Source organism: Rhincodon typus, chromosome 10 (assembly GCF_021869965.1).
Source record: "Rhincodon typus isolate 14 chromosome 10, sRhiTyp1.1, whole genome shotgun sequence".
NCBI lineage: Eukaryota > Metazoa > Chordata > Chondrichthyes > Orectolobiformes > Rhincodontidae > Rhincodon > Rhincodon typus.
Window position 1 is genome coordinate 33,043,590 of NC_063341.1, and position 12,233 is coordinate 33,055,822.

Consider the following 12,233-nt stretch of genomic DNA (forward strand, 5'->3'; position numbering starts at 1 on the left):
TCACCCACAGCCCCTTCCTCCCCCACCTCACCCCCCACCTGATGTTGTGAATCTCATTTTTCATTTCTCTCCATATTTTCCCAACTAATCATTTCCCACCTCATTCAGGGGCTGGGAAAATTCTGCCTCAAGTTTCAAATCTTTCTGAACTATTTCTATCTAATAAAATCACTGCAAAAATCTGTTGATAAAAATATACTCTCAAAATTCAAGTTGGGATATGATTTTATTCAATTCACTAAAACTTTATAACAAATATTATGCTAGCACTTTTATTTTCCAAAAGCATCAGGAGTGGTCAATAAGATTGCTCCTCTGGCAAGAAAAGGCAATACAAACCTGTGTACATAGGATGGTTTGAATCTGTCACTACATGGAAACTGGACAACCACTTCCGTTTTTCTCAATGGGTCTTGCCTATCTGTAATTACAAGCAGTTGAATATTGGGCCATTCAAGAATCATGAACAATGAAAAGTTTAATTTATAATCCAAGCATTCTCATAGGCTACTTAATTGTTTATACAAGACTCACGAAGCTCATTGTGGATCACACTCCACTTTGATAATAAATATTAATATTACGAATAGGGCCGATGTAGATAAGTGGCTAACAATATGGTTATGTCACTAGACTAGTTAATCCAGGTTACAGTTCTGGGCAAATTAGTTCAAATCCTACCAAGAGCAGCAAGTGGAATTTAAATTCAATTAATAAAATCTGGAATTGAAAGCAAATCTTAGGAATGGTGACTGTGAATCTATCATTGGTTCACTAATATCATTTAGGAAAGGAAATCCACCATCCTTATCCTGTCTGATTTACATGCAACTCCAGATCCACAGCAATGTGACTGACTCTTCACTGCCATCAGCAATAATCTAGAATATGGCCTAATTCAAGGGACATTAGGGAAATCCCAGAGATGCTAACTTCCCATGAAAGAATAAAGAAAAACACATGCACAATCACCACGCAATTAACCATGAAAGCTGCCAATCAACACATCTATCTCTAATATCAGCCCTGAGTTCACATAACCCGCTGACAGAATTCAGGAAATCCTGTTCTGAAACTAGCTTCTAGGATCCTGTGCAAGAGTGGTTCAGAGAATTCTTCCTACAAAATCCAAATTACAATCATCTTAAGTCTGTTTACAGCTAGCTCTAACTTTTGTACTGTTATCCTTGATCTTATGAAAAATTGAATTCTGCCATGAAATACAGAATTACAAAGTTCTGCTCCAGTAGTTTGTAATATGCCAGGTTCAACAAATACTTTCTTAGCTTTTACAATTAATTATTAAGAAGTACTGTGGTGAAGCAATAACACTAACAGCTTTGCAACCTAAGTATTAGTAATGTATATTAAGACACTGGTTTTCTTACAGTGGTCTATCAGTTTGATTCCACAGACAAATGCATTCACATAACAACTGAAAAGGACACTAAATGGAGTGCATACATCCACTACCCTAATTTAACTTTACATTGTTGCAATTAAATTTACTTGGTCGATGCTTTTTATTCTAAAGCTGAAAAAAATAATACTTGTATTAACAACTCACTGAAGCAGGTTCAGACAAATCCATACCCAACAACTTGCTCTGAAAGTTCTGCTCCCATTTAGATAGCCGTGAAAAATTCTCCCACAACAGCTGATACATTCCACAACATTATAAAACAAACACAAGATTTTAAATAATCAAGGAAAGAAGTCAAACCACCCAATTTCCTTCCAAATGTTAAAGGATCCTTCAAAATTCTGGAATCAGACCCCAATCTGGATCTGCACCTTTGCTAAAAACTATTCTGTTCTTTCTTGGTCTCGTTGTGTAAAGTTCTTTTTTGGTGAATTTTTGAGATATATCATTTACAATCAAATGAACAGGCAACTTCAGTGAGAGATAATATACAATTTCAAGCAAATTTATTTTAATTTCAAGAACTAGTAAAACAAAGCACAACACCTTTTATTTATAAAATATCTTTAGTATAATACTCAAGATATGGATGAGGGTTTGAGCAGCAGAAGAGAAGAGGAGTTGGATGATGTTTTGGTGGTGAAAATTAGCAGGTTTAATAATGCAGATATATAAGATTATTTTGGGGTCAAATATGACTTGCTTGTGAGCAGACAGGCTCATCTCAGGGAGAGGATGAAGTCAATTGTTAGGGAATTGAGTGTGTTAGGGGACTAAACTCACTTTGTCTCTAAATCTTCAAACCAGCTTGTGACCTGTGAATAAAATAAGCTAATTGGAATAGAATCTTATGATGGATAAGCCTCACTGGATCTGTGCATTTATGATTGGTGAGAAGTAGCCAATATATTTCTGAACCTATAATGAGCAAGCAAGAAGAAGTGACAAACTTCTTGACATCAAGACCTGAAAACAAAGCATTGTCACACTGAATGTCAACAATTACCTTTTTGGTCACACTGTAGCTGTCACTGAGGAAAAGAGTCAATAATTTTCAAAAGCACCATATGGACTTTCCAGCATTGAAAAAAATGCATATCTACAACTGGAGGCAGCAGTTGCAGCATTGAGTCACTCATCAAATGCAGGTGTCTGGGTTTAGGAGTGGGAATTAAAAAAATGTAAATGGACAATATATGAAAAAAAAAGCTTTATGGCTTATGTGGAACAGTGGTAGTGTCACTGCCTCTGAACCAGAAGCTCCAGATTTCAATCACATGCCAGGATTTGATGGTCATGAAATGTGTGGTTGTAACATGGACATTTGGGTCTGCTGGAAATCAGCAATTTTGGCAGATTGTGATATCAGTCAGTGTGCAATGCTTATTTGATTTTAAAAAAGTTCAGAGCTCTGTGGTGCAGTGGTAGTGTCCCTACCCATGAGACAGGAGACCTATGTCCTAATCCCACCTGCTGCAGAGATGTGTAATAACATTTTTGAACAAGTCGATTAAAAATGATTTAACATGAAATGTTCTGAGGGCTCTTATAGTGCAGTGGTAATGTTCCTACCTGAGGGCTAAAAGACCTGAGTTAAAGTCCCAACCACTCCAGAGGTGTTTTGTAGCACATCTGAACTGGTTAATATAAAACTAAAAGTTTTTTTTAATCAAAGTTTTTTGATGAATTATTTTGTTTCATTTGCAGCAATATTTTAAAATTCTCTCATGGGATGTGGACATTGCTTATGATCATTTGTCTATTGAGGGACTAATTATAAGGGTCACCAGACCCGAAACATTAACTCTGTTTTTTCCTTCATAGATGCTGCCAGACCTGCTGAGTTTTTACAGCAACTTTGTTTTTGTTCCTGATTCACAGCATCCGAAGTTATTTCGGTTTCTATTCTGACTAATTATATAAGTTATACTAGTTGTTCTAGTTATATAAACAGTCTAAAAGATGTGGTATCCTTCTGAATGCTGGAAACAAGTATCAAATATCACTGCTGTAAAATAAAAGTGCAATGACTGCAATGAAAAGTCATTAGTTTACATGATTTCATCAATCCTCCCCACACGAAGATTTTGATTAATCTCTATAGCTGGAATAATTTTAAGTATATATACATGTACCTGACTGCAGCGGAGGTATTTTGATAATATTATACGCAAAAGAAAACCTTTTCCCAAAGCAATTGCCAATATTGTAGACAGTTCCATCATGTTCGATGTGAGGATGAGCAGTTGCACCATTGATTACGCAATAGTTGCAAAGATCCACCTGCATCAAAATAAAATTACCTCTCAAAATACAGACTAAAATTTTAATTGATTAGTTATAAAAATTCTTAATGTATATCAGATCTTTAGGTCACTTTACAGTCTCTTCAACTTGATCAATTTGGAGAGATGTTTTTCTCCTCGTTCTGACGCCTACCTATGCTCTTCAGCATTAAGTGTGTGAATATTAGAAAATTAAGACTACAATTAGCCTTATAATAATATTTCTTTAAAAGTCAGGCTGCAATTGAAGGGTTTCAATTGAATGTCTACATGTATGTTCTTTTCATAAACACTGACAAGTTACTGAATGTTTGCAGCAATTTTAACTTTGAATCAGTTCTACAATTTAAAAACTGTAGTAGTGATTGCAATAATATTAAAGTATTTTATATATTTGACTTCATATGAAGTTTGAAGTCAGTACCAGGAAATCTCAGAAGTGGAATAGTGAATAGCATTATTTAGCACAAAGGTTGTGAGCACTGTGTAAAGTGTTTGGTTCTGAAAGTGTTAACACTGGGGAATGCACTAAGTTCCATCAAATATGATGTTGTCATAGGATTCAGGTGGGGAGAACAGCTCTGTATTTTAAAGGAGACAGATATACCACCTGGATCTCCCTCATGTAACAATGTCTATCTTGACTTATAACCAATACCCGATTGCTATTATGTAGTAAGTTACATCCTGTGTAAGACAAAAACCTCTTCTTGTTAGACTATCTCATAGGTTTCTTCTACCAAACTATATGAAGCAGGATCTGTAGATCCCAACTTTAGAGATTGATTAATTGTCATGTGTACTGAAGTACAGTGAAAAGCTTTGTTTATGAGCAATACAGGCAGATCATAGTAAGCAAGGATGTACAGATCAAAAAGACATAGAGGCGTACAGGTTACATTGCACAGGGCGTGTGCCAGGTAAGATCTACGTTAGGAAGATCAGCATTATTTGAGGCCAGAGAGTCCATTCATCAATCTAATAACGGCAGGAAAGAAGCTGTTCCTGAACCAGCTGGTACATGTGTTCAGGCTTCTGTATCTTCTGCCTGATGGAAGAGGTTGCAGGAGATCATTACCATGGTGCGAGGGGTCTTTGATGATGTTGGCAGCCTTTCTGTGGCAGTGAGCCATGTAAATAGAGTCCAGGGATGGAAGGCTGGCTTCCATGATGGTGTGCACAGCCCAGACCACCTTCTGTAGTTTCTTATGGTCCTGGGCAGAGCAGTTGCCATTATGTACCTGGACAGTAGGCTTTCAATGGTACATCTGTAGAAATTGGTGAGGGTCCTTATGGGCATGCCAAATTTCTTGAGCTGCCTGAGGAAGAAGAGGCATTGTGATCTGCCACATGGTGATCAAGCAACTTTCTCAGATAATGTGGTGAGTTTTCATCTTACAACAACTGATGAGCAGTACAGATTATAATGTGATTTAACTGCAGCAACGCCATGTAAGATATCAGTGTGAAGTCAAGCAAATCCAGAAGAATTTTTCTCAGGCACAACATTAAGAGCGTAACTTGTGCAGACAATCATGCAGCAAATGACTGAACTGAACAGTTGACAGACCTGCAGGACAGTGATTTGTGGCAAGGTTCAAAGCAGGAACTGCAGTCAATATTGACAGCATTTCAGAACTGCTAAGAAGTGCAGAGGAACTGGGAGCTGGAACAATAATTACACCTGGTAATTACAGACTGCATTCAGTGCTGGTGAACCGTAGATGTAGTCCCAAAATGAGGTTCAGCCAAAAAAAAACAAGAAATTGGAGGTTGCGTGAATAGAATTGAAAGCTCTGGCCGATAGGGGAAAAACACAACCTAGTTACAAGCTGAGAAAGCAAGAAGCAAGCAAAATCCTCAGACAGACCATCACTACCACAGTGACTAGGCACAATGAGGTACAACAACAGCAAGGGAAATCAAAAGCCACAGCTGTAATTTAAAAATGAGGTGCATCACATATCCAGAATGAAAGTGATAAAGGGGGGCAATTTAAAAGCCTAAGCAGAGAAAGTCTAATGGAAGGAAAAAGTAAGAGAACAATTGAAGTCACAGTAAGAACGGAAATCCATAGTTAAAGTTATAATAAAGGAGGAAGAACTTATTAAGGTTGTAGGCAGGATTCTTTGAGCAAAACCAATAATGAGAACAGGACAGATAGTAAGAACTGCAGATGCTGGAGTCAGAGATAACACAGCTGGAGGAACACAGCAGACCAGGCAGCATCAGAGGAGCAGGAAAGTTGACGTTTTGGGTTGGGACACTTCTTCAGAAATGGGGAGGGGAAAGGGAGCTCAGAAATAAATAGAATGGGTGGGGCTGGGGAAAGTAGGTGGGATGGTGATAAGTGAGTGCAGGTAGGGAGTAGTGGGGATTGGTCAGTGAGGTAGGAGGGGCCGATAGGTGAGAAAGAAGATGGACAGGTTGCAGGAGCTGCTCCCAATGTGGCCTCCTCTATATTGGTGAGACCAAGCGAAGGCTTGGAGACCATTTTGTAAAGCACCTGCACTCTGTTCGCAACAAATGACAACACCTTCCGATCGCAACCATTTTAACTCCCCCTCCCAGTCCCTGGGTGACATGTCCATCCTGGGCCTCCTCCAGAGTAACAATGATGCCACCTGCAAACGGGAAGAGCAGCAATTCATATTCCGCCTTGGAAGCCTACAACCCAATGGTCTCAATGTGGATTTTATCAGTTTCAAAGTCTCCCCATCCCCCGGCCTCATCCCATGACCAACAGTCCCTCTCAACCCTGCCTCCTTGACCTGACACAACTTGTCCATCTTCTCTCCCATCTATCCACCCCTCCCACCTCAATGAGAACAGGATACAGCTTTAAAACTACAGAGAGCAGGATTCACTCAGTGAAGCTATTAAAGAGAATCAGAATCGTTTATAAAACTACAAGGTAATAGGGATTATTGGCAGCGAAGTAGTGTGTGAATTGTCTCGGGAAAACCAACAAGAGAATACAGTTAGTTTTGAAGTCACAGGCAGGCACATTTGTTTGGTAAAGATGCCAAAGTGGATGGGAATTGTTTTTGGCTGCAGAAGGCAGACATCCTCCATTTTAACTGTAAAAGGGTAGAAAAACCCTCCAATACAGCAGTACAGAAAAATAATGTTGCTTTATGGCAGAATTAAAAGGCTGTAAAACATAGAGGATGAATAATCATATTAGATTAGTAGAAATAACATTACATGGAACAATTAATTTGAGCGATGAGCCAACGGAACATAGAATTTGACATCTTGGTGATAACAGTAATTAAGATCTATGGTTGCTTCCAATAAGACACTAAATCATAAGCTGAACAAGTAACCACATTCTGTATTCAATTGGCACTATATCTGATGATGTTACATACTGTGGCAACAAAGAAGGCACAAATACTTTTCAAGTTGCTCTATAAGCTTTTGACCATTATTTTAATTTAGAACTATTCTTGACAGAGGAAAATCTAACCAAAGAGTCCATCATCCAGGGGAATCCATAGATTTTCATTTTAAAATGACCTCTACATTTTGGTTGAGAAATGTGACTATGGAGCTTTAGAATTAGAATTCATAAGAGTTACAACTTGTGCTGAAATTGTTAAAGAGTCTGTCAGATTGATTATTGTTCAAAATAGGTTTGACTATGGAAAAAAAATCAGATAGTGCTAGAAACAGGAATCAGAAACAAACTATAAAGGAGTCCTAAGAAAAAAAAGTCAACATGATCAAAGGACAGCAAAAGAATCCACTTAATCGTACGGTATAAAACCCTAAAGACGTATTTGAGAAGCCTTACAGAAAAATTAGCAGATTCAAAAAGTCAGTGTCAGCTCTTAACAGGCTTAAGCACTGTCCATCTATTAGAAAGCATGCTACATCTGTAAAGTAATACGTCACCAGTCAAGACCTGGACAATATTCTGGCTTGGGCTGTTAAGTGGCAAGTGATATTTGCACCACAGAAGTGCCATGTAATGACTATCTCCAACAAGACAGAATCCAAACAACTTGACTTTTTAAATGGCATTTCCATAGCTGATACACTGACTATCAACTCCATGGGTAACTCCCTGGTAACTTCCTTACTAGTTGCCAGAAACTGAAGTGGACCAGTCATATAATACGATGGCTACAAGTCCCCAGAGACTAGGAATTCTGCAGCAAGTAACTCACCTCCTGACTCCTCAAAATATGGCCATCATCGACAAGGCACGAGTCGGGTGTCTCTACTTGCCAGGATAACATCAGCTTCAACAACACTCAATATCAAAGCAGCTGTTTGACTGGCACCCCATCTAACACTTTTAACATTCACTCCCTACACCATCGACACACGGTGGCATACAGTATACATAAGAAACACTACAACGACTACCAAGGCTCATTCAACACTATCTTCCAAACCTACAACCTCTATTATCTAGAAGGGTAAGGGCAACAGATACGTAGAAATATCATGTGTAAGTTCCAGTCCCAGTCTCAGACCATCCTGATTGGAAGTATATCACTGTTCCTTCATAGTTGCTGTGTCAGTATCTTGGAACTCTCTCTCTAACAGCACTGTTGATGTATGCAGCAGTTCAAGAATACAGCTTACCACTGCCTCCTCAAGGCTAATTAGGGACATGCAATGAATACTGGCCTAGCCAGTGATTTCCACATCCTGTCAATTAATTTAAAAAAGCTTCCAAAAGATATGTAGAGGTAGGGGACAGTTACAGAGCAGAAGGTCAAATTGCTATTCAGGCAGAGATGTAATGAGATAGAGCAACTACAAAGAAGAGAAATCAAATTATTCCTCAAAAAAACTCAATCAAGTTTGAAACATGACCTTCCTTGCACAAACCATGCCTCCTATCGCTAATAAATCCATAGTTTTCAAAATTTGAGCGACTCCTATCCCTTAGAATCTTCTCCAATAATTTCTTTACCACTGATATTAGGCTCACTGGCTTGTAGTTTCCCAAATTATCCCCGTTCCTCTTCTTAAAGGGCAATATTGGTCATTCTCCAGTCCTTTGGGATTTCTCCTGCAAATAAAGGGGGTACAAAGATTTTGTGCAAGTCCCCAACAATTTCATCGCTTGCCTCCCTGAGCATTCTAAGATAGATCCCATCAGATCCTAGGGACTTGTCTATGTTAAAGCTTTTCAAAATGCCCAACACCTCCTTTTTGATATTAACGTGCCCTAGAATATTAACATACCCCTCCTGAGACTCACCATCCAACATGTCCTTCTCCTTTGTGAATACCAATGCAAAGTATTCGTTCAGGACCTCACCTATTTCCTCCAACTCCTTGCATAAATTCTCTCCTTTGTCCTTGAGTGGACCTACCCTTGCCATAGTTACCCTCTTCCTCCTTATATACATATAAAATGTTTTCAACAGCATGGAAATCTTCAACTACACAGGGTTGGTAGAAAATAAGCAAAGTTTTTGAGATGACGCAAGTTTTTTTTCATTCTCAGCATTTAGGTGTCATTGGCTAGGCCAGCATTTATTGCCCACCCCTAATTGCCCAGACAGTTAAGAGTCAACCACATTGCTGTACCTCTGGAGTTACATGTAGGCCTGATGAGATAAAGACGGTGGTTTCCTTCCCTAAAGGACATTAATCTATCAACATATTCAAGTACAGAATCTATATACTTCAGCACAGATTGGCCTGAAGATTGTGTGAGCAGATCTACATTGTCAAATTGAAAATGGGCTGCATGTGACACCATAGCGGTCAGTTGATCAAAGTTGAGAGATTCACGACATGGTCTAGAAGAAATTACTTGGTTCAGAGATCCAGAATACTGCAAGGAAGAAGCTATCAGTTTCAACAGAGCAGATACCTTTCATGAAGGGGATTCAAGTGATTAAAGGTCCCCTTGATGATGTTAAGGTAGAAAATTGCTGTTTCAGCAGGAAAGAGGTCCTCAATAAAGCAAATTCAGGAGATTAAGTATTCTCCAGACAATGTAATGAACAAATTGTCTGAGTCAACAGAAACAATGTCCTCTGCAAAGAACATCCAAGAGAATAAAGGTCCTGTATCTTAAAAAGGACTTAAAGATCTCACATGGTCAAGAACAGAATCAAAAGCAACAGTCCTCAAGTGGAAGTTTGTCAGTCATCTAAAACATATTCTGGAAGAATACGGAAACCACCCTCTTGCCCAAATTTGTGAAGTTAGAGCCCTGGCAAGGAGGCGGATCAGGCTAAATGTAATTGTATGCATGAATGCACAAATGTTAACAACATGAATAAGCTTGAGTTTGGTGGATTAGGGAAGATGTATAAGGTACTTTGTTCTTAAGAGGTTAATACCAAGGAGTGCATTAGGCTACACCCAATTAGATGATCCCATAAATGGGGAGAACAGCTCTGGATCTTGAAGAAGATCAATCTAGTATTTAAATCTCCCCATTGTCTCTGTAACAATGTCCATCGTACTATTGTAACTTGTATCTGATTGCTAACACAATAAACTGCCACCTTGTTTAAGATAAGAGTCTCTTCTTGTTTGACAATGTAGTGGTTTTCCTTTACAACACTAGACAAAGCAGCCTCTGTAGATCCCAAATGTAAAAGGTCAATGGTAGCAGCAAATCAATGGCAATGAAGAGTTCAAATAGGTCGTACAACACGATAGAGCAGTAGTGACGATTTATGATGTAACAAGCATATTGATAGCTGAATTACTGAGCGCTGTGTATCTGACCAATTCTCATACGTGCCTTCCGGACAATATCTTCCATTAGCTGCCACTTCAAGTATAAAACGAATTTCTTATCAGTTGCAAAATGGACATTTGGCTTCAGTACGGTTGAAAGGACTGCATCAAATCATTCACCTTGATATTGCAATCCAAATGATATAAATTAGTTTTACTCATCACAAAATACTTTATCCAGGTCTCCTTGTGAAGGGCCTTCATGAAAAATTTTCCCAGGACATATCTTTCCCTCCAAAGCAGTTAGTGACTGTGTGGGCCAGAGCATTCCCATGGTACATCCAACAATGGCAACTTATATTTATATAATGCCTATATAATTATATATAACGTTCCCTTTTATTTACCACAGAACCAGCTTGTAGTTGGATTTTGCACATGAGCCAGGAGAAACACTTCTGAACCTTGAAGGCAAACTGTTTTGCCATAGGATATTGTTATCGATAAAGAAAAATGGCAGTGTCCTTGACTTTCCCATCATAATTCTAGATAATTTTATCTAGGTTAATGCTTTCATTAACCAGGATCCCTAGTCAATTATATAATTCAACAACTGACATATTCTAATCACTACCACAAAGATACCATGTTAATTATGTAAGACAATATCATCTCAAATGCAAAGCACAATTACCATATTCCAAGGCGTGCCTAATGTCCAAGATATTGTGTCAATTACCAGCAAAGAAACACCAGCAAAAAAGGAGTATTGTAACCTTTGTGGAATGACTGGTATAAAGACTTACAGGATGTCCTATGTGACACCATTTATTACATAATTGACAAAGATATTGAAGAGGATCATAACACTGAAAAACACAGCACCAGTGGAGCAGGTATCCTGTTTAAAATTCAAGATTTTGCTCAGTTTTGTAGATTTCAGCTTCATTACGATGGCCACATGAATCATTTGATTTAAAGCCTAATGAAAGGCAATAAAAAAGTTTAAGTAGGTTTCACCTGAGCTTTACAGCATTCTGCAAACTTATAACACCACAAGTTAGACAAACAGGAGGCTGGAAGAACACAGCGGGCCCCAGGCAGCATCTGGAGGAAAGGAGCAGTTAACATTTCGGGTATTACCCTTCTTCAGGACTGTTCAATACTCAAAACTTTGACTGGTCCTTTCCTCCAGATGCTGCCTGGCCTGCTTTGTTCTTCCAGTCTCCTGTATGTCTGCCTTGGATTCCAGCATCTGTAGTTCTTTTGCTTATAACAGCACAACCTGCATTTCTCCAAAATATTAACCTAATTAGCAGGTAACTGTTATAACTGCTTACTTGAGAAGAAAAATATGAATGTAATACACATGATTTATTGAACTAAATGTGGTTAGTATGGTTAGTAAGTTTGCAAATGACACAAAAATTGGTGGTGTAGTGGACGGCGAAGGAGGTTACCTCAGATTTCGAGAGGGCCTTGATCAGATAGGCCAATGAGCCGATAATTAGCAGATGGAGTTTAATTTAGGTATGTGTGAGTGCTGCATTTTGGAAAGGCAAATCAGAGCAGCACCTATCCACTTTATTGTAAGGTCCTGGGGAGTGCTGCTGAACAAAGAGACCTTGGAGTACAGATTCATAGTTCCTTGAAAGTGGAGTCATAGGTAGATAGGATAGCGAAGAAGGCATTTGGTACACTGCCAGAGGAAGTGGTGGAGGCTGGTACAACTGCAATATTTGAAACATCTGGATAGGTATATGAATGGGAAGGGTTTAGAGGCATAGGGGCCAAATGCTGGCAAATGGAACTAGATTAATTTAAGATATCTGGTCAGCATGGACGAGTTGGACCAAAGG

The 12,233-nt window shown here is 38.7% G+C and overlaps 1 protein-coding gene across 1 annotated transcript in view; it reads right to left on the reverse strand.

Annotated features, from left to right (window-relative positions):
* Positions 1–12,233, reverse strand: part of LOC109936090 (retinoid isomerohydrolase RPE65) — a 37,758-nt gene that overhangs the window by 7,852 nt on the left and 17,673 nt on the right. The window contains exons 6-7 of the mRNA XM_048601887.1: positions 3,559–3,706; positions 340–421 (exon numbers count right to left, since the gene is read on the reverse strand). Coding sequence (XP_048457844.1) covers positions 340–421; positions 3,559–3,706 — 230 coding nt within the window. The remainder of the gene's footprint in view (positions 1–339; positions 422–3,558; positions 3,707–12,233) is intronic.